Source organism: Paroedura picta, chromosome 4, assembly GCF_049243985.1.
Source record: "Paroedura picta isolate Pp20150507F chromosome 4, Ppicta_v3.0, whole genome shotgun sequence".
Taxonomy (NCBI): Eukaryota; Metazoa; Chordata; class Lepidosauria; order Squamata; family Gekkonidae; genus Paroedura; species Paroedura picta.
The window spans coordinates 60,848,311-60,875,015 of record NC_135372.1 but is presented as its reverse complement, the minus strand read 5'-3'; the positions used below and the strand labels follow the sequence as shown (position 1 = coordinate 60,875,015).

General features: G+C 41.7%; 1 protein-coding gene across 4 annotated transcripts in view; it reads right to left on the bottom strand.

The window, feature by feature from the left end:
* KYAT3 (kynurenine aminotransferase 3) overlaps positions 1-26,171 on the bottom strand; it is a 31,641-nt gene extending 5,470 nt beyond the window's left edge. The window contains exons 1-12 of one of the 4 annotated variants that reach the window (XM_077333085.1): positions 25,988-26,159; positions 25,505-25,605; positions 19,643-19,701; positions 18,624-18,768; positions 13,711-13,860; positions 11,638-11,724; positions 9,688-9,816; positions 9,473-9,593; positions 3,588-3,664; positions 2,440-2,529; positions 1,356-1,542; positions 480-553 (exon numbers count right to left, since the gene is read on the bottom strand). In XM_077333085.1, the coding sequence (XP_077189200.1) occupies positions 480-553; positions 1,356-1,542; positions 2,440-2,529; positions 3,588-3,664; positions 9,473-9,593; positions 9,688-9,816; positions 11,638-11,724; positions 13,711-13,860; positions 18,624-18,768; positions 19,643-19,701; positions 25,505-25,603 (1,218 nt within the window). In that variant the 5' untranslated portion in view covers positions 25,604-25,605; positions 25,988-26,159. The other 3 variants (XM_077333087.1, XM_077333086.1, XM_077333088.1) reach the window with 3 other exon arrangements.
* Between the last annotated feature and the right edge of the window lie 534 nt (positions 26,172-26,705).

Sequence of the window (26,705 nt, the reverse complement as noted above, 5' to 3'; positions counted from 1 at the left end):
TATGTCTGTGGCTGTCACGACATCCTCTAGCAGTGAATTCCATATTTTAATAATTTGCTGTGTAAAGATGTATTTCCTTTTGTCCATCCTAAATCTACTGCCCATCAGCAGTAGATGCCCTCAAGTTCTAGTATCCTGGGAATGTGGGGAAGGTTATCGTTGTTGATTCTCTCTACCCTAGACATAACTTTATAAATCTCTATCATGCCCCATACCCTTTGACTCTTTTCTACACCAACTCCTCAGCCTTTCCTCAAAGAGAAGGTGCACCTCTTAAACATCTGGGTTGCTTTCTTGGGTACTTTTTCCAGCTCCGAGATGTACACAGTCTTTTAAGCTCAAATTTGGGCCTGCAGCCTTCTAGTGTGCTCCTAATTTTTTAGCTCAGGGCCATTCTTTTCAAAATCTTACTTTAGAAATCTGATGTATGCATTTGAATAAGAAAGTAAAAGAGGGAAAACAAAGACAAATAATCTTACCTTGTTTTTTATCATCCATTTCACAAATTTATAATCATAAGGCTTATCCTCTTCCATGTCTGATAAGTCCACATCTTTTAAACAAGCAACAGAAAAACATTACTTTTGCAGGACTTGCCCTTTCTATAAATTAAGAGTATTTTCACACAGATATTTGTAGAACAGTAGAGTCAAGGAGAAAAAGAGCTTCCACTTGGACCATACACTCAGCTAGGGAGGAAAACTGTATGTTTAAGAGACATTATGTTCCATTATACTTTCCTTTCCCCAGTTTGCATACTGAAGCCAGCATGCTATAAAGAGCATACATAGTGCAGAAAGTAGAGTATTTCTGGTCATAAAACTCTCATCCCTGTCATAGAATAAAACAGTCACTATCTTAGTGTGGATACATCTAGGAGATCCAAATGGCAACTCTTTTATAGAAGGACACTAGGTAACCTTGGGTCAGTCACTCTTCCTCAGCCTAACTTATCTTGCAAGGTTGTTGTGAGAATAAGATGGGGGAGAGGATAGCACTGTTGGAAGCCACTCTTAAGTCCCCACTGGGGAGGACTAGCTTTAATTGTTGAGCTAGACAACAATTAAAAGAGGATGCTGCTCCCCAAAACAGCCTTCTTTGCTTGCCTCCTTTTCATTGATTGGTGCTGCTGAAGCACATCTAGTACAATAACATTAGGTTTCACTATGTTACAGGAAGAGATACAGGGCTTCAGAAGGAAATAATGTACTGTTCTGCCACCCTCACTGAAGCACAAGATTCATTATCTTAATGAATATTATATTCCAGTTATCTGAACCGTTCATAAAGGAAATAAGTAAACACAGTCCTCATAATACTCTCATCCCTGCTACAGAATTTAAAAGATCACTAACTTAGTGCGGATATATCAACAATCATGAAGTAGCCTCCCTCTGGAACAACTGGTTTCAGTCCAACTTCTTGCAGCATCCGAGCCAATTGGTTCCGCTTGCCCTCCAATTCCCTAGGCAGAGAGTAGAAGTAGCAGCTTGACTCATCCATTCGTTTGAAGTCTATCAAAAAAGCTTGTGCCACAGCCTCCTGAAAGTCAAAATCAATAAAGAAAATCATGCTGAACCACGAGTTAGCAAGAGAGGGACATAATACCAGCAATCCAGAACAACTTAAATTGCTTCATTAAAAGAATGCTGAGAACTCCAAAGTCTTTTAAATTAAGCACTTCTCCTTAAAGGGCTTCTGCCCAGTAAAACAGATATTCAGATGAAAGACAACAATGTGTCCCAAGTCCGTTTTAATAGCCTCAAAAATGGAACTTCCCAAATTAGTGAATATAAGAAACATTAGAGTTAACCAGCTAATACAACCTGTTCCAACAGCTCTTTCAAGGTTAGACAGCAACACCCTCCCCCAATCCCCACCAGTTCTTAGAGTAAGCAGGTTTCCCCCATCATATGAGAGTTCTGCTTTAGAACCAAGTCCCTTGCTTACACCACTGGTGAGAGTGAGAGTGAGAGAGTGATCCTGCACACACGCACAGGGTTTGGTGACCCTTTACCCGTCCCACTAGATAGTTCATCAGTGTAATGATACACTTCACTCAATATACCCTGCAATACTGCTGCCACTACAGAAGAGTAGGCCAAGAAACATAAACACACCAATTTGTAACAGTATCTAATATATAAACAAGTTATTAGACGAAGAGAACTTCCCACACACCTCCGCTGAAATTTGCATAAGAAACTTGTTTCTAAATGCAGTCTTTAGTGTTAGATCAGGACAACATCTTTATTCAAAGACATAGGAAGAGTATATGACAGGCCACACAAGGCTCATTCTTGTCAGTGCAAAAAGCAGAGGAATGTCTCCCATCCTTCATTTGAACGGGACCTACTATGTTATGATGCATTTAGGCCTGATGGGTTAATATATCAAACTTAGGATAGACTGTTTGCTTCTGCAGGCATCTATACCCACCTGTAATGGAGTTGGACATGTATAGAGTGAATTTTGTTGAACGACTTGCAAATGTTTTATCAGATGCTGGGGACCTATGGACCACCCAAGCTTAAACAAAAAAATATATAAACAGTAATAAATATCTAGCAGTTTACTGGAATTTTACAAAGTATTAGGAGCTGGAAAGCATGGAGGCAATCACATTTAATTTATCTTTAAGTACTTCACATTGGCCTTCCCAATAAGCCCACAAAACTGTTTGCTTTGCTCATTTGCTGTTGTCGGTTGGCTATTTATATTCTTAGAGCACTTTCCCAGGAAGAAGCTTCACTGAGAATAATAGGACAATTCGAAGTAGATTGGTTTAAGATAGCTCCCCCAACAAATGTTCTTATGAATTTCAAAAACTTCCTTGCCTAGTGAATCGTTATTTACACATCTGTCCAACTTTCCTGCCAGGAAGAATAAAAGTTGTTTTTCTAGAAAATATTCTGCAATCAATAGTATGAGCATTTAGTTGTGTATTTATCTCTGTATTCATGGTTGCCACAAAATGAAACTTTCTAAAATAAAATTCAATAACAAAAATGACCTGAGTAGATCAGCCCCATGAATGTACAGAACTGGAGCAAAACTTAGATTTGAAGTCTGGATCAAGGCATGTTTTATATATAAGGCCCTCATGACCCGATCTAGAATATGGCTACACATTTACAAGATGATTTAGTGTTGATTGCAGCCCTTCATGCTTAGTCTTCCTGCATTAGAGGGTCTTTCAGCCTTTACCAGCATTTTGGAAGGAGAGCGGTTGTCAAGACATGAGCCCCAAAATGTCCGAATGCATATATATCTTCTTTGGATGCTGACTTTATCCACATGCATCCCTCTCCATGCTACCACAGTCTTCTACATCTGACTCTGAAACTGAGATAGCAAACTTGAGATCTCTCCATAAAATATAAAGGGAGGTTTCAAGGACTGTGGGGCATCTACCATTTGAGCGACAGTTTAGGTTCCATAATTTTCTTAATAAAATATTTTGAAAAGAAGGGTACATATTGAGTTTGTAGATGACATAATAAATTGGAAATATAAAAGAATACCCCAGCTGAACTTCGGAATGCATTTTTCTTTGTTCAACTTGTCTACTATATCATTTGCTTTACCTTCCAGCCAGTTACAGTGTATGTTTTCCCAACACTTCCTATAGTTACTGTTCTTTCCCACATTCCAGGCAAAGTGGCTGTTTGAAAAACACAGAGAAAGTTATATGAGGTACACATAATGGAAAGCTTTAACCTCACCAGTACAAGTACCCATATTGGACAAAACTGCCTATTACTTTGAATGAAGTTGCATCACGCTGTTTAAATGAGCCTGGTAGTTCTTGCCATTACATGCCACAGCCATATTCAGCCCATATTCAGACATCATATAATGTATGGGGGAAAGGATGCAGACAACCACCTCCCCCACTCCAGGAGCCAGTGCATTTTTTTTCTGCAGAGCAAGTTTTACCATCTTCTGCTTTCCTCCTCTGCCAATAATTCACCAGGTTTCAAATTCAGTGCCAACCCAGGAAGGCTTTCAATTTATTTATCAATCAGGCACTTGGCAAAGTTTCTTCTATCAAATATATATTTGATGCTTTAAAAAAAACAATATTTTTTAAGCAATCTGTTTTAGAACAGTTACTTTGCATACTGTTCTAAGTAGAGGAAGGTGAAATGGCTTATTTATTTTATTTATGACTGGATTTCTATCCCGCCACTTCTCCAAAAGACTTGTGGCGGATTACAAAACCCCTAATAACCGTATCCCCAAATAGCAGCAGCAAGATTGGTAAAAAACAAGTCTCTCATCCACCTCCCAATGCAACCCCCTGACCGGATGCACAGGTGCAAGTGTGGGGGTCTGATCCCATTGAGGGACCCAACTAATCTTAAGCTCGTACCCTGGCCTCACCAAAAGACCTGGCAGAAGAGCTCTATTTTGCAGGCCCTGTGGAACTGTGAAAGCTCTGACAGGGCCCTCAGCTCTTCTGGGAGCTCATTCCACCTGGCCAGGGCCAAGACCAAAAAAGCCCTGTCCCGGGTTGAGGCCAGGTGCATCCCCTTAGGGCCATAGCAGATTAGCGCCCAAAAAGCCCTGTGGGGGGCATAAGGAGACAAGCGGTCCCTCAGATAGGTGGGGCCCAAGACGGAAATGGCCTTAAAGGTTAATACCAAAATCTTGAACCTGATCCAGGCCAAGACTGGCAATCAATACAGCTGCCTAAGCACCGGCTGGATGTGGGCCCTCCAAGGTGTTCCAGTAAGGATCCTCACAGCTGCATTCTGTACTAGCTGGAGTTTCTGGGTCAAGGACAAGGGCAGGCCTGCATAGTGACTTACAGAATCCAGTGTGGAGGTGACCGTTGGATGGATCATTGTGGCCAAACAGTCCAGGGACAGGTAGGGCGCTAGTTGCCTCATCTGGCAAACATGAAAAAATGCCATGTGGGCTACTCTCATGACCTGGACCTCCACAGAAAGGCTTCATAATTGTCACAAGAATCAGCCAACTAGCGCAAAGCCAGCTTCTGCTGGGGGGACAAGAACCGCCGAGGAAGATTGGTCTGTCTTAGCAAAAAGAAGTGTGCAAATATAAAACAAGCTTACTATTTAAGCTAGATACATCCGCATCCACCTCCAGTTTACAACAGAGAGATGTCCGGATCTTCTTTGATTAATCAGCTAATTCTCAATTACAGGTTAACAGCTCTTAGCACTAAGCTAATAATCAGAGCTGTCAGCATGTTCTCTAAAGCCCATACAGAGGTGCAATAGTCACAAAACTACTACAGCTGTACTTTCTTGCAGTGCAGTTAGGCCCTGACTGTTTTGTCAAGGATGACACAAGAATGTCACCCAAAACAGCACACCAAGAATCACTGGAAAAGACAATAAAGCCAGGAAATGTTGAAGGAAGTGGGAATAGAGGAAGAGCAATATTAGATGGATTGAATCAATAATGCCTTCAGTTTGTGATACCTGAACAAGGCTGTTCAGGTGATATAATCTTCTGAAAGTCACTATTGCATTGCCATAAGTTGGAAGCAATGACACATAACACACACTTTATCAATGTGCCCACTCATTCACATAACATGCTGCCACATTGTGTTTTGTTGCCAGCCCTCACTCACACTAGTTAAAATAATACAGTGATGTAAGGTATACTCTTGCTCCATGTTATAATAATAATATAAAATTAATTGTTTGTCTATCCCGTCCTTCCTGGTTGGTTCAGGGTGAGTAACAATAAGACATATGCAATTAACTTTTACATTGATAAACAGTTTTTTGAAGATCTTAAGATTATTCAAATTGTATTAATTTATCATCTTAAGATCCCTTCTTAAAGACCTTGTAGAAGAAGCCCAATTTTGCTGGGAAACTTGCCATTTCCACTAACATCCTGGGTGGCCCATATTGTGTATTTCTATGGTTCAATGTTGCAGACCATCTATCTCTACAGACCACATAAGCATGCATTAAATGTAAAGCAAAAAATCTACTACATAGGTTAGTCTCTTTGTAGAGCAAATACTTCCACATGCCAAAAAGCTATCCATTTCATTTTTACAAGTCCAGTATGGTATTTTGGTAGCAAATATTGGTAGCAAATATTTCACCCTTTTTTCCGCCAAAAAAGGAGCAATTTAAACAATTGTAGGGACAGTCAGTATGTATAAAGCAGTCTACTTATTTCACATTACAAATATTACCACTGCAATGTGACAAGATATTACCTGAAGCTTAACTGTGATTAAATGTGTTTTTATAACTGAATAGGTACCAAGAACTATTAGTAAACCACCAAACATGCATATTAGCCAAATTAGCACTAGCCCTATTTAAGAGGGCAGGGAAATCCTCATTTGCAATATGCAAGTTCTAAATCTGTCTGTGGAACTCTGATCATTACTCATGTGAAGATCCCGTTTTTTCACAAGCCATATAAGAGATATGATGAAGCATTCTACATTAGAAGAAACTGCCTAGGCAACAGCAGAAAGGCTATGCTCATTTTATGATGCCTGGCAATATCATTAGACAGATACTATAGAACTACCACAATATGCTGTAAGTTGATGCAATATTCATTTTACATTTTTCATCATGAGAGATGTGTCACTGTAGCTGATGGGAGCTTAATATGACAACATCTCTGTCTTGGAGAGAGGCAGGAGCTGTGTTCTGTTATTCACATATACATCTACAGAACTCCAGCTCTGCTTAATGTATGACACCAGTATCACTTTCATGTAGGTATACGGTTTGCAGGTTACAAGTACATAAGCAAACAAGTACCACTGGCTAACAGTCTTGGTTTCAGGAGCAGTCCTAGGCAGGTCTACTCAGAAGTAAAGGTAAAGGTAAAGGTATCCCCTGTGCAAGCACCAAGTCATGTCTGACCCTTGGGGTGACGCCCTCCAGCGTTTTCATGGCAGACTCAATACGGGGTGGTTTGCCAGTGCCTTCCCCAGTCATTACCATTTACCCCCCAGCAGCAAGCTGGGTACTCATTTTACCGACCTCGGAAGGATGGAAGGCTGAGTCAACCTTGAGCCGGCTGCTGGGATTGAACTCCCAGCCTCATGGGCAGAGCTTTCAGACGGCTGCCTTACCACTCTGCGCCACAAGAGGCTCTCAGAAGTATGTTCCATATTATTCAAAGGAGGTTACTGCTAGATTTGTCTAGCCTCTAGCCTCTAGATTTGTCTAGCCTCTGAATTGGAAGCACTGACATATTTGAAGCAAATTTGCTGTCGTATGATAAAATGTTTTACATCCATCAAGAATATGTATCTCCCAAGTGGGGAAAAAACAGGGATACAAATGAAACAGTAGAAATTTCTATTTTCTCCAATGTCTATCAGACTGATTAAAATGCATGCAACAGCTAGGCCTGTGACACATTATAATCAGAACAAAATGCCATGTCAAGGTATCTAAAAAGAAAAAGTAAATGAGGGTGCTTAGAGTGATTTTAATACTACCACTAGTGACAAAGCCCGTTCATAAGAATGGGCTTTGAAAGGGTCACATCCGGGGCCTGTGCAAAGCCTTTGCAGGCCTTTGGGAAGCGCTCCCTCTCCCCTCCATCCCCCCTCAGCCGGATGGCTTCCTAAAGGCCTTGATAGCACACCCGGGCCCTCTGTAAGGCCTTTGCAGGCCTTTGGGAAGCGCTCCCTCTCCTCCCCACCTTGGTTGGATGGCTTCCCAAAGACCTTGATAGCATACCCGGGGCCTGTGCGAGGCCTTTCCAGGCCTTTGGGAAGCGCTCCCTCCCCCCCCCCCCCCAGCCAGGCCTCTTACCTGGGGCCCTGCAAGTGGAGTGGCAGAGACACAGGCTGGCTGGCTCTAACAGCCAGGCAGTCTGTGAGGCAAGGGGTGAGGGCTTGGTGAGGAAGGGCGGGAGCTGTAGGGGCAGGGCCAATCAAGGTGCAGCTGGCTGCATCCTGATTGGCCCTATTCCAACTTGGACAGGGAGGGCAGGAGCTGTAGGAGCAGGGCCAATCAGGGTGCAGCCTGCTGCACCCTGATTGGCCCTGGAGAGGCCAGAAAGTCAATCCCCCAAGGCTATTTCACAATTATTAAGAGGCACCAAATGGATGGATAAGATATACTTCAGAATGAAATCTAGTCTAAACAATTCACAACAAACTTTTCTACAGTTGTTGATTTTATAACACAACATTTTTAATTGATATAGTTTTAGTAGTACATTAAGGCAGGCAAGTGTTTGCAGGCTAGAACACAACACTTGTCAAAATGTGGGTGGTGCCAGGCTGAAGAGATGGGTATTTATACAGGGATCAGTGCTATGTTCATTACTAATTGTCATCTTCCTCAAAGGCCTGGGAGTGAGAGATAATTACATCTACAAAACAGAAGGGAGAAATTACTGGATTGGTTTAACAAGCAAAATGATTTCCTTGTTATGAAATTCAGCAAGAAACATAAACAGATAAAAGAACAACTTGCTGCTTTGTTTCAAAAATATTTAAAATTTCTCTCTTACAACTATGCAAGCTAGATATATTCATTTTAACTGCAACATGAGACTATCATGATTCTTACAAGATCCTTGGGCAGCACAAACAAGCACTGGGGTTTCAGGAGGTCACACCACTAGTTTGGGCTGCAACAGAACATTCAGGATCCCAGAAGATTCACACATGAACATGTGTTTCAATGTCCTGTGCTTTCTGATGCTAACACCCCTCCTGACCCAGGTGGAACTTCCTTGGATGCACTGCCCGTGTTTAGCAATGCAACTTACTCCAGACCCAAAGAGGTCTGGTCAGAAGTATGCAGTTGCAGAGATTTACTGTCTTGAATCTAACAGAGATTTCTGTAGACAGAATGAGTTTTCATCTGCAGAACTGGACCTCTCTCTCCTACTGCAGCCCCAGATTTCTCTCTAGTGCTGCTCTAGTGTGAGTCAATGGTCTGTAGCACAGGTCGTGGGGAGGTGGAACAAGAGAAAAATGATCACCTGTTCCACCTGTAGAAATCCTTCACAGGATCCAATTTATGCCTAGAAAAGCTATTAGCCCCACAAAGATCCCTTAAGGTTAAGCAGTTAAAAACAGCTAGCTGTCAATAAATCTTGAACTCATTTAATAATGCTGGGGATTTTATTCTTCACAATGTTATTTCATAAAATGTATTGCCAACTTGTATTCTAAATACCATGAGGTACAATCCTATTTCCTGAGCCTGTACCAATATGTCTTTTGCCTGTGAACAATTCGATTTTAGTCTGCTTTCATTTGTATTATTTCATCTCATATGCTCGAATTATGACAGACCTAATATTACCACACAGTCACTTCTTACTTCATGAACAAATTCTCTACATTTGAAACAAGTAGGGTTGTTTTTTTTATTTTAAAATCCCATTAAGAAGAGAAAAATGTTGCATCTGTAGAATAATTTATGTATTATATGTTTAAATTTCCCCATGAACCAGCATCTATACAACTTCATGCTATTGGTACCAATTTTGATGTGCTTCTTTCCAGTGTATACCAGCCACTCATATACTTCATCACTGATGCACAAGATATCGTGTTTAATACAGAGATCAGCAATTTTCTGGAGCTCTTCTCTGTTATAGACCTTTTTAAAAAGAAAAAGGGAAACAATGTGTTAAGCAATGTATTCAGGTGCAATATTACTACATGTAACTATTAGCCTGAAAAACGGGACTCACCTTTCCTACAGGGTTGTGAGGGGTATTCAGTACAATAGCTTTTGTCTTGGAATTAAATTTACTTGCAAGTTCAGCAGGATCCAACACCCAATCAGCACTAGAGGCAACATCTCCTCCAGCTGCAGCTTTCTAGGATATTAAAAAAAAGTTTCACTAAGCTGTATATGGCTTCACTGATTTGTATATATTTTCTTTACATGCATATAAAGTACTGTCAAGTCACAGCTGACTTATGGCAACCCCAGCAGGGGGCTTTCAAGGCCAGTGAGAAGTAGAGATGATTTGCCATTGCCTTCCTCTGCAGACTCTTCCTTAGAGGGCTCCCTTCCAAGTACTTGACCCTGCTTAGCTTCTGAGGTCTGATGAGATCCAGCTATACCATGCCGCCTTCCCCCCTCATACACTTTCCTTAGATGTTCCATAATATTACTGGTAGGCTTCCAAAGAAAACAACTGTATTATACAGAACACAGGGACTACACCAAGCTGCACATGATTAAAAGCAAAAAAAGCAGCCATTGATATGTGTGGGTGAGGGATGGCAAGATGGATCTAAGCCAGGGTCCTGGGAGAACATGTGTTTGAGGGGCATAAATTCTTCCCCTGGGGAAGAAGTATTTAACTCTCATTCACCTGATGCCTCTCTGGTCAAAAATGTCCTCCCCCACATTACTTTAAGGCCAAATAGGGAAAAGATACATACTTATCTTTTTCCCCCTCCAGGGTTAATGTAGAAAGAAGAGGCATTTTTTAATGGGAAAACAGGAAGTGGCAAGGTGATATAACTCCCTCTGCCTTTTTCAGTATTGCATCCCCAAACCACACTGGGCCTCCCCACTGATGATTCTCTAAATTTCATGTGGTAGAATCTGATCACGGTTCCTCAAAATTACATGGAATGTGGCCCAGAGCTGCATAGAAATCTCATCAGGCTCCAGTCACCAAGAGAACCATTCATGTTGTTTGTGGGAACTTCTGGGTCACAAAGCTTCTGAGTTAATGTCCTCTGTGTCAACTCCAGATCAGGGAGAAAGCACCGCAAACAAATTGTACAGAATTAAAAGTCATCCATAGCAACAACCACACCAGAATTTCTTGAACCCTGTGCTTCAGTGCCATTTTTGCTTCCCTTCCAGATTCCCTTCTTTTTCAGGAACAGAGGCAAGATGTTGCCCTGCATCATTAAGGCTGCATGCATTTAAATCTTTCCCTTACCCCACTTTATTTTGGGCGGGGACTCAACTAACATAGAGCCTGGGCTCTAGGGGATGGGACTGAAGGAGGAAGATGTAGTCCCAGTATTTAGTACATTTTCTACCAGAAAACAAATGTAGTTTGTTTTTAAAACTTCCTTAATCTTTTCATCCAGACTTAAAAAAAACATGTATGCTATCATTATGAGCTGATTATAAGAATTGGAAGCTTGTTACATATAACTAGACAAAGCTAGACGTGATGGCATCCACAGGTCTCTCCTGTGAAATACTGCTGCCATTTTAAAGCAATTTCAAAGTGCCATGAGGGAATGATCTTAATCAGCTGCCCTGCACAGTGTGATGAGGCACTCTTGTTTCCCGTTCCACCCACTTTTTAGCACCTGAAAAGCACCTCCACCTAGTATGCTGCAGGCACCATCAGGATTGTGCTTTCACTGCATTTTTAAATTGCTTTAAAATGATGGCAGCCACAAGTCCAACCAGTAGATATTGTCAAATCTAATTTAGCCCTAACAGAGCAGCTACATAATCACCATTTCCAATGAATAAAACAGAATCCAGTGCAAAAACTAATAAAAGTTATTTTATCACAGCCTTTATACAACACAGAGCCACCTTTCTGTTACATGTCCGTGTGTGTGAGTGTGAATATGTTAGTCTTGATGATAGTCTTGATGAATATATGGTACTCTGTAAAAAAGAAATCCAAATTTCAAAAATACAAAATACTCACACGTCTCAAAGGTATATAGACTGGTTTTGCGCCTGCCATCTTCACCATGTCCGCATAACAGTCATAGTAGGGCTCTATTATTATTACCTAAAATAAGAAGATCAATCAGCTGCATAGAGATCTGCAAAGACAGAAGAAGCATCTTGGTCTGCTTCAATGCTAATTCTAGATATCTAGCCAAGCAAACTGCATTTTAAATTTCCCAGTTCAATACCAGTGGCATTTTAGATGTCAGATATACTCAAGAGTGTCTGCTATGAAAAATACATCTGCTTCAACTTAGTGATTACAAATGGACGTGAAAGAAAGCAAAAAAGGGCAGCAAGTTAAAAAGAGATCAATAAGAGCTACAGCTCCATTTGAGAGATAACAGGACATAATTGTGGATTTTATAATAAGGAGAACAAATATGAATGAGCAGAGGAAAGAACAAGGGAGACAAAAGAATCTGGAAGAGAAGTATAACAGCATTGGCAACTTAACTCACAGTCAGTTAATTTAATCCAATATGAGGTTTATATTTAACTGGGGGCACTTAGGGTGAGTGATATTTCCATGTATTACCATAATTTTTTACACAACTTTGGAGCAAACAAGTTTTACTAAAGGTGGGAGAAAAGTCAGGGAAATCTTCAAACAGGGTGGCCAAACTGTGGCTCTCCACATATTCATGTATTACAATTACCATGAGCTGCTGCCAGGGACTCATGGTAACTGGTGTTCATGGGCATCTGCAGAACCACAGTTTGGTCACCTCTGTCCTAGGAAGTGCACAAATGCAACAAAACCCTATAAGACAGCAGGAAAAACACGTTTCACAAAGTACTGGGCCTGGGGCAGGTGACCGGAATAGAAATGTCCAGAAAGAAAAATCCCCAGACTCATTCCAAACAAAAGGCTTAGAGGATGAAAAAACATCTTGTCAGGATCAGTATAGCAGTTCTAAGCATCTGGATAACCAGATACCTAGGATTTTTCCAGTCACAGTAGGGTCATCCAAGGAACCAAGTTTACAGTCAAAACAAATATGGTAGGGTTGATTTTTTTTTCAAAATAAGGACTCTTCTTTGGGTGCACTGAGTAGCTAATTCACCAGACAGCCCTTTTATATAGGAAGAATTTTTTAAAAAAATAACAACTGTAAGGTCAGGGGGAGGGAAGTATTATTATTATTATCATTATATTATTATCATTATCATTATCATTATCATTATTAAATTTATAGCCCACCTTCCGCCAAAGACTCAAGGCAGGTTACATAAAATATACATTCCATAAAATCCCATAAAACACCCTAACCTGTATAACTCCCAACATACCAAGATGGCCAGGTCCCTCTTACCCCCCCCCCACAGTCATCTAACAAGGGGTATGCAAAAAAGGTTGTATAGTGGAGCCTGAGGGGGGCTCATCGCTCTTGATGGACTGGTTTCAACTATAGGCCTGGCAGAAGAGCTCCGTTTTGTCGGGCCTGAAGAAAGTTGTTAGCTCCGTTTTGTTGGGCCTGAAGAAAGTTGTCAGCTCCGTTGTATTGGGCCTGAAGAAAGTTGTCAGCTCCGTTTTGTTGGGCCTGAAGAAAGTTGTCAGCTCCGTTGTGTTGGGCCTGAAGAAAGTTGTCAGCTCCATCAGGGCCCTCAGGTCTCCTGGGAGCTCATTCCACCAGGTCGGGGCAAGGATCAAAAAGGTTCTGACCTGGGTCAAAGCCATGCATATCTCTCTGGGGTGAGAGACCACTAACAGATTAGTACCTGCAGAAAAAAGGGCCCCATAAGCAGATAAACAGTCCCTCAGATAGGCTGGGCCCAAGCTGCAAATGGCCTTAAAGATCAGAACCAAGACCTTGAACTTGATCTGGGCCAAAACTGGCAACCAATACAGCTGCCTCAGTACTGGCTGGATATACATCATCCAAGATGAACCAGTGAGGACCCTAGCAGCTGCATTCTGCACCAGCTGGAGTTTTGAAGTGTGTTTGAACATTTAGCAGGCAGCCTTGGATGGATTTCAAGGAGTTTAATGAAATGAAGACTATTTTGACCTTTTTTTAAAGTGAGATGCTTAACAAATACTTACTTCATCTTCTACTTCAATGAGTCCCTGCACTGCACTAAACAAAGATCCATAAGCTCCTATTGTCACCAGGATGTCAGTGTGTGGGTCAATCGTTCTTCCACAAACCTTTCCATAAACTTGGGACAAAGCCTTCACCAACAGTGGATGTCCCTGTGTGCATTTTTAAAAGATTGGGGGGGGGGGGGGAGAGAAACAAATTTGAGCAATAGGCTACACAGAAAACTGAAACTATCATAAATCAGCCACATGCACTGTGGTTATCATATCTGAACTATAAATCCTTAAAGGAACTGAAGAATATGTCTGAGAACAAGATTCAGATGCAATTAGAGGCTATAGCCAGATCATGAGAGAAAACCAGGTATACTAAAGGTAAAGGTATCCCCTGTGCAAGCACCGGGTCATGTCTGACCCTTGGGGTGACACCCTCTAGCGTTTTCATGGCAGACTCAATACGGGGTTTGCCAGTGCCTTCCCCAGTCATTACCATTTACCCGCCAGCAAGCTGGGTACTCATTTTACCAACCTCGGAAGGATGGAAGGCTGAGTCAACCTTGAGCCGGCTGCTGGGATCGAACTCCCAGCCTCATGGGCAGAGCTTCAGACAGCATATCACTGCCTTACCACTCTGTGCCACAAGAGGCTCCAGGTATACTACACACATGGAATTTTTCCTGTGCAGATAACATCCCAAAGAATAGGAACAGTTGAGCAAAACCATAAGCTGTGCATTGTGTCTACAACTAGCCAATAAGTGTAAATTCTAGGACCTTGTCCCTTTAAAAACCAACATTTTATTAACAAAAACAAAACCAGAATAAATTCTAGTTTACCATTATCTTGGGAGTCATGTTAAATAATGCCCCCTCAAAAGCCAGAAAGTTGGAAAAGAAATTCTCATACATCCCTTTTGTGACTTCTGTCTAGTATCTACCATTCTCATGCAACTTCCAACTTGGAAGGTGTTATATTGTGAGCACTTGTAGACTTTCTCTTCCTGTATGACATATTCATTTTAATACGACCCTTTACAGTAAAATGCTTTGCTTTAGTTTCACTTTTCACGTATGTTGTTGATTGTTTGCTGTGGCTTGTTATGGGGTCTAGCAGCACCCAGACCAGACCTAGCTGATGTTCTAATGAAGTTCTATTCTGTTTTGGTACCAGCTGCTGTGGAGCTATTGTATTCCCACCTAGGTGGTCACACATCACCAATAAATGTTTAACCATTAAAAAAAAATTAAGTCCCACCCATTCAGGAAACCCTTCCAAAGCCACCAAGAAACCACAAGGTTTCACGAAACCCTGGGCTTCTGACTCAGATTGCACAGGCTACAGAAGCAAGTGAAGATGCTACAAAGGCAAAGCAGAGTGCTGAATCCAAGAAAAAAAAACTAAGATGTCAATCTAGGCAAGTGAGCGGGTTCAAAGAAAAGGCCTTGTGTATCTCAGAGATCGCCTCTCCATCTATATCCCCCAAAGAGCACTCCACTTTTCAAATACTAACCAGTTGATGGTCCCTGGCCTAAGATATACTAAGGAAGTATATCTGGCCTCAACCAGGGTCAAGGCATTTTCTGTCTTAGCCCCCAGCTGGTGGAATGAGATCCCAAAGCAGAACTAGGCCCTGACGGAACTAGCAGGCTTCTACAGGGCTAGCAAGACACACCTCTTCCGCCACGTTTTAGGCTGGGGACAGTGAATTTCAAATAACATCTACTACACCCCCTATTAAAGCCTCCCCCAGACTGGAGTCTAGCTCCAGAAAATCTGTAGCAACCTGTTCATTGATGCTGATACTGTTCTGATTGTTTTAATGTGATTAGATTTAATTTCTAATTTAATCTTAATGGTTTTAAATTGTATTGCTGTATAATCAAATGATGTCACCATTCTGAGCCAGCTTCTTGGGAGGGTGATACATGAATTTAATAAAAATAAAAATAAATAGGAGCAGCAACTTGCCTGAAAAGGAGTTTTAGAAAGCTGCCGTTGTCTTTTCCTGTAAATATTATAGTGCATGTAGCATACGAAATCCGGCCTCATTGCAAAAAGCCATACTATCCAAGGAAGTATATCTTAAAGTTAAACTTTTATTATAAAGAATAGTATAGAAGGAGGAAGTGAGATGCCACTAGCAGTCTAGATGTTCTCTGCCATGTCTTATAATAAATGTGGTGAAACTACCTTTTAACTTTTACTAAGTGTTTAGACTCTAAATTGTAAAGAAATAGATAACAAATGGCTTTTGGAAGCCTGCTGTTCCCCTTTTAAGCAGTTCTTGGCTCTCATTTGATTTATCTGGCTGTTTTAGCTGCTGTCTTTGTTTGGCAGCCTCCTGCATGCTTTAGAATCATAGAATCATAGAGTTGGAAGGGGCCATACAGGCCATCTAGTCCAACCCCCTGTCAACGTAGGATCAGCCCAAAGCATCCTAAAGCATCCAAGAAAAGTGTGTATCCAACCTTTGCTTGAAGACTGCCAGTGAGGGGGAGCTCACCACCTCCTTAGGCAGCCTATTCCACTGCTGAACTACTCTGACTGTGAAACATTTTTCCTGATATCTAGCCTATATCGTTGTACTTGTAGTTTAAACCCATTACTGCGCATCCTTTCCTCTGTAGCCAATGGGAAGTGAAAGAAGATCATTTGTGACCGCTGCAAGGTATCTCACCGACTTTCGTTTGGGTATATCCTCTCAGAGTTTTTGAACGTTCTCTAGAACCTTGCAGTTTATAGCTATTGTTATTAATTATCAATTATGGGGAAAGCATAGCATACAAGGACCCATTAGGATACATGTTCTCTACACAGCAGCTTTGTGCTGATGACTTTCTTGTAATGAAAGAAACAGAATGCTGGATTCCTGATTCTTCATCTCTTGTTGGGTATAAAGCTCCGGGGCATGAGTTGGTGTCTTATTCTTTTCTAGAAAGTTATTTAGCAAGAAGTTTCCAGGGGGGATATATGAGCCTACTGTTGCCATCTTCCTCTGATTTGGAAGGGAATACTCCTGGTTCTAAGGAACATCTTGGAGACTCTTGTAAGGATTTATTAAAATTCATAGGTGACCACTGCCTTCTTACTGGGGAAACTACGGTAACTATCTATCAGCAGCTTAATTGTACTTCAAGTAACTCAACAAAGTCACTGGCGATTTTGTCACACTTAGTAAGAGAACTGCAGTTTTGTCTTCTCTCCCCCGTTTACAATTGGAATTGAGTGCATCAACAAGCTACATGGCAACTAGAACTCTTTGGCTAAAGGAGTAATGTACAAACTGTTTTTTCAGAAGTTAGGGAGAAAGGCCTGAGAAAGAGCCTTAGAAAGGTCAATCAGTGGGCTACAGAATAGTCACATCACTTCACTTCTATGTGCTGAGTAAAGGACAGTGGGTTAACCAAATACTCATTCTTCAGTCACTGAGTCAGCTGCTACTGGCAAACATCAGCTCAAAATTATCACCCATAAAGCTTGGAACAATGGTTCTTTTCACCTTAGGTGGTCCTGTAATTCCTTTAATGTTTTCCAAAGTGGGTTTTCCTTGAGGAACCAGCTCAGTGGCTGATATCTGCCAGCAGTGCTGGAAGGGCAAATCTGCCTTTTTCTGAGCCTGGAGCTGCAATGGGTACAGTCATTCGTCTGTATCTTTCATTGTTGACTACAGAGTTGCTGATTCATTGATTGCTGTTGGCACTAGAAACTCCCAAGATGATTTAGTAAGACCACAGCCAGGTATGTGTTTGGGGGTCAGCTTTTCAGGAGGAACATTTGAAGATCTCTTCAACTTTGGAAAAGTTAAAGATCTTTGCAGAATTTATTATCTAGTGCTGGATATTGTCTACTTTATAATTCTATCCAACCAAGTTTTAATCATATACTATTTTGTATTTCCAATTTGGATGATGACTGAATTACGTTTCTTTTGGCAAATGTATTTCCAATGGTCACACTGGTGGTAACCAACTTTTTACTATTATTCATGACCATCAGGAAAAGATTTGTCTCTGATTCAATCCAGAGTCAGTGATGTTTATTGTACAACTATACAACTGTATGTTATTTTTGATCTTAAAAAAATCTTTTTATATTAAGCTTTAATATTTTAGTCTGAATTAATTTTAATTATTGTTTGTTAACACATTTGTTTTATTTTTGTTGTTAGAAAAGGCTGGATCCCATGCAAAATCTCCAGTTGCTGAAGAAATTCACATCTGTAGAGTGGTATTTCTCCCCCTCCCCCTTTCACTGCAAATAATGCTAGCACAGACGAACCCAAGGAACATCATGGGGGCAGAACCATTAGTCTGCAGGGGGAAATTAGTGAAAATCTCAGTTCCCCCTTTTTGTCAAGTAAAAATTCCCCCGGATCCAATCCAAAATGAATACCTGTATAGGAAATTTATGAAGGTCAATGGATAATATACAAACATAAATGAATATATAGAAGTCAGGATTCATCTTCATGTTCAGCCATCTTTGGATAGCACCGGGGAAGTCACTACCCACAGCATCCAGATGCAGTTATCAGAGGAAGGAATAGGTAGGAATTGCAAAGTACCCTGGTATACTGGAAAGTGTGTCACTAATTAGCAATCTTTCAATGGGAAATGACAATCAATTGCATTTTCAATGCATTGGGGTCCAGTGCATAGTCTTCTTTAGACCACATTAACACCTTTACAGTTTGAAGCTCTAAAACAGAAGCCACATTTGTACTCTTCTTGACCCTCTTCATGACATGAAATTAGCATAGATATGTTCTACTGTAAAATAAAAGTTGCTAAGGAAAAACTATCTTTAAAAAGGAATCTACACTTGACATTTGGAATTTCAGAATTCACACCTAGAAAGGTGCATGCAGGCACTCTAAAATATAGCCAGGCAAGTTCAGAAACATAAAATGTACTCACAAAACCACGTGTGTATTGGTTTAACCTATTCACAAAGGCTACTTTTGCCAACTCTTCTTTTAAGTAGTTAGGAGGAGATATATCAGGAAGGCCTTGTCCAAGATTAACAACAGAAGGATCTGCAGCTAAGCTGGTGAATTCCACCCTATGAAAAGAAAAAAAGAACTATATTATAGTTTGGCTCACCAGGGGTATTTTTAAATTATACTTTTTAAAAAGTTCTATCAGCATGGCTTGTTTATTCTAGTTATCATCAGATGTTCATCACAAGCTCAGTATATTTTGTTCAATTTTCATATGTTTTCGACTTTTTTCAAAATGCCATGTAAACCTCTGATTTCTCCCTTATGAGAAATAGTTTTTACATTTTGAATACTAGTCTGAAACTTTAGAATGAGTTCACCTTGCCTAACTATGTGAACATCATTTTAACTTTGCTACTGAGCCCCATTAATGTTGGAAGGGGATTTGCCGTATTGGAAGCTCAGGGAGTAAACCTATAGTGGCAAATGTGGCTGTAAGTCCTATGTTACTCAATAGAATTTACTCCAACGAAAATGTTCTTAAGATTGTAGTTAGAGAAGGAGGTTGGTAGCTTATGGTTTTGTAGGCTTTCTGTCCCATGGATGGGCCATGGAGAGTTTGAGAATGCAGGAATTTAAGTTGGAGACAACTTGATAGTACTAAAGAAATTGGAAACTTGGGAAATAGAATTGAAGAGCTGAAAATAAGGTTTCCATCCTTTATTTTAAAAATCCCTGTAACTCTGCTTTCAAGAGCAGCATAGTGTGCAAAAGATTAGCAGAGAATCCTCTTTACTACCATACTTTAAAAAAAAAAACCTTTACCCACAATTTCTATGTATCAAAGTGTTAGATGGGAAGGCCAGATATTTTTTTCCTGCTAAGCAACCAATCCTCCATAAACACCACACAAACAAGTTTACAAAATATAAGAATTTCCCATGATTGTTGCATTTACTCCTTATTCATTTTCATTAATCATTCAGTGTTACTCACCATAAATTACTGTCAAGCCCTTCAATTCGTTTTGCATTTTTATGTCTGAAGGTCATAGTCTGTATACAAAATAAAGCAGACATTTTTATCAGAATCATCAGTATCCTGTAAAAAACAATGGATTGGATTCCAATTACCATGACCATCAGATATTGCAGAGGGAGATCTCTGCCGTTTACCACTGCAAAATGTGATCCCCCAAAATCCAGTGCTCATGGTCCTTGGGGCTCCTGTGGACAAAATGCAAGATGACATTGGGGGCTCCAGTGCTGGTGTGTGATTGTACTCAATTCCCACGCTCCTTTGGAGTCCCCTGTGCTTCATGGAATTTGTCCACAAGGGTACTCTCCATCAGATGAAGACAAAGTAAGCCTGAATTCTCCCTAGAAACCAAAATGACTAACCTGCAATACATATGGACAGATCATACATTTAATTTGAATGAGTAAAATAATACATACAAAGGATTCCTCTTCAGCTATGGCTGTTGTGATGATGTCTCTTCAATAGTTTTAAGAAAAGAAACAACACAATTTTGCCCATGTCAATACCACTCCTTCCTTCCTTCTTTAGATCTTAAGCGTGTAAGTTACAATTTCCTCAAAGAGATCAAAACAAACAGGCATTCTTGTTTCTAATTCTTCTAAATCTCAGCTTTGGTCAGTCAATCCCTTTTGAAAGTTTCTAAAGGGATGGCGTATACATTTTCTAAATCAATCAACTGAGAACTTTCTTGTACCAGTATTGTGAGATCAATAATAATATGCACTGCATTCCCCAAAATTAAGGTGACCAGATTGTCCCACTTTTGGAGGGACATCTGGGGGTACCTGGCAAATTGTATTTATGTTGAAATTAAAAATATAAATATTATAATACTATTTTTGCGTTCTATGAAACTTTTTGTTATTCCATATAGACCAAATTTTTAATCAAGAATCTCCCCGGTCAATGGTGCCCCACTTTACCAATGTTAAAATCTGATCAGCTTACCCAAAATGCTGCTCCTATGTCAGAAGAGACCCAGGAAAAGCATAGGGTGTAAAGTGGGCAGCAAGTCTACAATCAAAGAAAGAATCCCTACTCCTTCCATAAGTGGAGGAGATGTTTGGTTTCAACCCAGATTTTGAATACTGTACTTGGGAGAAGGAGAGTGTTATCTCAGGAGTTGACTGCTAGCTCCACCCTCCGCTGAGTAGGCCTTTGTGTTATAAAAGGCTCTTGCTTACCAGAGGAGGCAGTACTTGGAGGAGCTGGGAGAAGGAGAGCGTTATCTCAGGAACTGACACAGGAGCTGACTGCTAGCTCCACCCTCTACTGCATAGGCCTTTGTACTATAAAAGGCTCTTGCTTGCCAGAGGCATGCACAATACTAAAAGAACCAAAGGACTCTTGGGTTCTGGATCAAACCAGAAGACTCTAAGGAACCATAGGGCAAGAGCTAAAGGACTCTTGGCTGTTGGCTCATTGCCAGAGGATCAAGCCAAAGGATTCAGTGAAGTGTAGGACTGAGAAGTATTTCAGATCAATCAAAGTGGCATGAAGCCTGAAAAAGCTCAGGTAGTGACATGTACCATCTGCAGAATGTTACCTTGGGGGGACAGTTTTTACAAATGCTGCAAGTATAAATTAGTGGCTTTGCTAGAGGAGAAAGTCCGAGGATTAGAGAAAAGATTGAATACGCTGCAGGAGGAGGGAAATCTATCAAAACAAAATCAGGAGCACCTAACACAGGAGGGTAATAAATGGAAGGATGTTATACATAGGAGTAGAAGAATGAGAAGACCTGACCCACTGATGCTCAGCTGTCGGTTCCAGGATCTGCCTGAAGAGGTTGATTCAGGAACACAGGAGCATGTGCAATTCCCCATGAAGAGCAAGCTCCAACGAAGACCAGCAAAAAAGTTACAGGCCCCCACAGGTGAGAGTTCTAGGTCTTCTCCCCTGACAACCCCACAAAGCCCATCAAACACTTCATCGGCCCCACAGGTGAAAGTTCTAGGTCTGCTCCCAGGGGTACAAAGAAACGGGTACTGGTAATTGGAGATTCCCTGCTGAGAGGCATAGAGGCCAAAGTGTGTAGACCTGACTTGCTGTCTTGAGAGGTCTGCTGCCTACCTGGTGCACGCATAAAGGATGTCACAGAATTGCTGGACAGGCTCATCAAGACCACAGATCATTATCCCTTCGTTCTAATCCATGTAGGAACAAATACTGCCCAGCAGAGTATGGAACATATTAAGAAAGACTTTGTGGATCTGGGGGAAAAGGTAAAGGACCTTGGAGCACAGGTTGTGTTTTCATCAATCCTTCCTATAAATGGCCGTGGCTTATGAAGAGAGAGAGAAATCATGCAAGTAAATAAGTGGCTACCTCAATAGTGTTGTTAGGAAAGGTTTGGATTTCTGGATCATGGTCTCCGATGTCAATATGAGGAGCTACTATCAGGAGACGTTGTGCACTTCACAAGGGATAGAAATAGTATTTTTGGGAGAACCCTTACAAACCTGGTGAAGAAGGCTTTAAACTAGATCCAAAGACAGAGTGAGACGTAAATTCAGAATTTGGTGTGATGGTAAGAACTCAAGATGAGAAGACTGCAAATCTACAGGGAATGGCACATAAGCAGGGAACTACTAATTTGCAAGGGAGTACAAAAACCTGAGGAACGGGGCACACAAGGAATGGGTTACAATCTCTTTGCTAATGCACAGAGTATGGGAAACAAGTATGAGGAACTAGTAGTCCTAATAGAGGAAGGGGGCCATGACCTAATGGGAATCACAGAAACTTGGTGGGATAATACCCACAATTGGAATACTAGAATTGAGGGCTACAATCTATTCAGAAGGGACAGACAAGAAAATAAGTGGGGAGATGTAGCAATATATGTTAAGAATCTTTATACTTGAGAAGAAATGCAGGTACTTGGGCTTGTAAGTTCAGTTGAGTGTATTTGGGTAAATATAAAAGGAGTAGGAAATGAGAGTGGTATTATTGTGGGGGTCTGCTATAGACCACCAAAGCAGACTTGAATGAGATACTGCTAGACCAAATTACACAATTTTCAAAGAGGGGGTCATGGGTGATTTCAATTACTCATATATCTGTTGGAAGACCAACTCTGCTAAAAGACCAACTCTGCTACTCAGATATCTGTTGGAAAACCAACTCTGTTAATTTCTTAACCTATCTTGCCAACAGCTTCATTTTCCAGAAAGTAGAGAGGGGAACCAGGCGCCCTGCTATTTTAGACTTGATTCTCATCAATAGGGAAGAACTGGTAGATGAGGTGGAAGTAGTGAGCACGCTTGGTAGTAGTGACCATGTGGTTTTGGAATTTTCAATTGTGGGAAAGAGAAAACCTTTACATAGACATATAGACTGGACTTCAGGAAAGCAAATTTTAACAGACTTAAAGGTATGTTGGGTAGAGTCCCGTGGTCAGAAAGACTTGGAGATGGGAGTCCAAGAGGGCTGGCAGTTTCTTAAAAGTGAAATACTGAAGGATCAATCACAAACAATTCCCTTGAGAAGGAAAGATGGAAGGAGCCTAAGGAAGCCAAGGTGGCTCCATAAACAGCTGTCAAATGATTTGAGGAATTAAAAAAGAGTCATTTAGGAAATTGAAGGAAGGCCTTATTACCAAGGATGAGTATAAACAAATCCTTATCCATGGTTCCTCTATATAGTTGTGAAAGATCCTGGGGGGGTAGAACGTGTCTGGCTGTCTGAGTTGGAATAGGGCCAATCAGGGTTGGCCCTGCCCCTACAGCTCCCGCCCTCCATCCCTGGACGCTAGCCACGTTCCTGTCAGATGCGCCATAGACAGAGAGAGACACACAGAGCCCTGCCAGACCGAACACAAGCCTTCATTCCCTCCTATCGCTCTTGCTGCGAAGGAGGCAGAAAGAGACACAGAGACAGTTGCCCCAAGCTGCTGTCAAAGACACAGAGAAAGCCACTCCTGCTGCAATGGAGGGAGAGAGAGACAGACAGAGAGGGCTGCTCTAAACTGCACACCAGCCCTCCTTCTCTCTTACAAACCAGCCCTAATTACCTGCTATGCCTCCTGCTGCGAGGCACACAGAGTATGCTGCCCTATCTGGCCGCACCCAATGGCAGCTGGGCGGGAGGTACCTGGGCCTCAGTCCACACCAAAGCAAGGTCAATGTCCAGTCCGGGTCGTTAGGTATCAAAGCAAGCGAGTTAGGGGCGAGGCAAAGAGTAGTCGAGGGAAAGCCAAGGTCAGAGTCCAGATAAATATATATTCAACAAAGTCAGTCCAATTGCGTAGTCAGTCCAATTGCATAGTCCAGGTGCGTAGTCAAAAGACGTTTGCCAGAAGTCAATGGAAGCCGATAGGAGTCAGGAGTTCACGGAGCCAAAGGGAATCCGAGCTGGACGGGAAGGTTTCTACATAAATTGTACCCACGCCAATATAGGTTGGGGGAGATTTGTCTTGGCAGTAGTATGTGCGGAAAGGATCTAGGAGTCTTAGTAGACCATACATTGAACATGAGTCAGCAGTGTGACTCAGTGGCTAAAAAGGCAAATGGGATTTTTGGCTGTATCATGTCCAGATCACGGGAGGTGATGGCACTGCTTTATTCTGCTCTGGTTCAGCCTCACTTGGAGTACTGTGTTCAGTTTTGGGCACCCCAGTTCAAGAGGGATGTAGACAAACTGGAGTGTGTCCAGAGGAGGACAACAAAGATGGTCAGGGGTTTGGAGACTAAGACGTATGAAGAAAGGTTGAGGGAGCTTGGTCTGTTTAGCCTGGAGAGGAGATGGCTGAGAGGGGATTTGATAACCATCAAGTATTTAAAAGGCTGCCATATCGAGGATGGAGCAGAGTCATTTTCTCCCGCCCTGGAAGGATGGACCAGAACCAATGGAATGAAATTAATTCAAAAGAAATTCCATCTAAACATCAGGAAGAAGTTCCTGACAGAGCGGTTTCTCAGTGGCTTCCTCGGGAGGTGGTGGGTTCTCCATCTTTGGACATTTTTAAACAGAGCCTGGATAGCCAATCTGATGGAGAGGCTGATTCTGTAAAGGTTCAAGGGGGTAGCAGGTTACAGTGGATGAGCAGTAGGGTTGTGAGTGTCCTGCATAGTGCAGGAGGTTCGACTAGATGACCCATGAGGTCCCTTCCAACTCTATGATTCTGCCCTTACAAGGTGGTGGTTGTTCTAATTAAGCTGGGTGTCAATCTCTTCTGCTGTGCAGTTTATTTTATTCTAATTAATTTTAGACCCATTTCAACTGGAAGAAAACTGATCTACCAGAAGAATTCTTCATCTGGCAATTTATATTCCATTAAGCCTCTGTTGAAGGGACAGGATTTTTTCTCCAGGCTGTTGACAACATTATGACCTACTCCCAATCAGCAGTTTAACCAGAAATGCTCCTGAGTGAGTTAAATAAATAATAAAAGCTTGCTAATTGATGCTAGAATATACAAGCGATTCATTTACTCAAGGAAGGCAGTTTCTGACCAAAGTCCTGGCTAAATTCATATAATAAGTAAGCATGTGCTACCAAGGGGGAAACAACAGATGCAGAATGCAGCCATACTGGTCGTACAACTAAGCCTGTTATTTTAACATTCTACTGATAGCATTATATCTCACAGCTGTAACAAGTGCAACAAGAAGACAAACAAACTGAAGGGATATCTAATTCATACGGACATTTGCAACCAAGAAGAGAAAAGCACTCTGCAATGACTAAAGAGCAAAATAAATGCCTTCAATAGATATCAAGTCTGAATTCAGGATGCTTGCTATTAGCATACCCCACACATGAACAACAAGAAACATGTTCTCACAACCTATATAAGGAATACATAATACATACTGGAGAGGTTGAGAACCTGACGAATCTCAAAGGATAAATAATCTTCAGTAGTGATTCTCTAATGCCAACGGAGCAGAAATAGGGCTGAGCACAGAACATACCTGTATGACAATAAGTTTCAAGGGTATGAAACGGCTACATGGAGACAAGCTTTCTTTAACAGCGCAAAAGTCTATAATTAAGATGGAATATTAGCAGAAATTATTTACGTTCAGAATTTCTACATAACCCTGGACTATACATCTCCGTAAACCTGACAGTCAAAAAACACTAGCCGGAACTTTCTCTTATCACGACCCTCGCTCGGCCTGGCCTGAGCGTCGCCTTCTCCACAGGGAAGCTTCCACATGGAAGCTTTTCGAGATTTCCCTCAAGGGGCTGCATGTCTGCGGAGGCCAACTCCCTTCTCTCCCGCCCCCGGTTTCTATGAGCGCGAAGGCAGAAAGGACTTCGCTTTCCGGCCGCAGCCGGCCCGTAACCTACCGCGCCCTTAGACGACAATACGGAGGCAGCCTGCCCTGAACCTCTAAGGGCCGCCTCGCCAGATTGCACAGCCGCGAAGAACCCTGCAGCCCTGCCCCTGCCCGGGTTCCGCCCGCCCCCTCGAGAGATGGCTGAGAAGGCGCCGCGAGGGAGAGGCGAGCTAGGCCTCCGGGTCTCTCCTCCCACCCCGGAGCCGCTTGCGCCTGCACGCGGGCCTAGGCACCCCCCCTCCCCGAAGCCTTCCGAGTTGGCCCTGCTCCGTTTATGCCAGGGAATCTCTTCTTCACAACAGGAAGCTGGAGGGGTCGTAAAAAAGAGGGTGCGCGTGGCAACTCTGATCCAAAGCAAAGACCATGTAATACGTTATTATAACTAAATACAAATGTAAACTTTCAAAAGCTCCAAAACTTTTATCTAGCTGAGTGTGGGGGGGGGCAGACTTTTAACATTCACCCTCATTAAGAGTTCTGGAGAACTGGAAAGCTTGTGCACATTTTCTTGGTCCTAATAAAATATTTGGGGATGGTCCTAATGCAATGCTCTACATGAAGTTTGGCCTGCTGTCAAATACAGCTGTTGTAGATCATTGTAGTAGAATAGACTTCTAGAGTTGGAAGGGGCCATACAGGCCATCTAGTCCAACTCCCTGCTCAATGCAGAATCAGCCTAAAGCATGCAGGATAAGTAGCTGTCCTGCCATTGCTTAAAGATTGCCAGA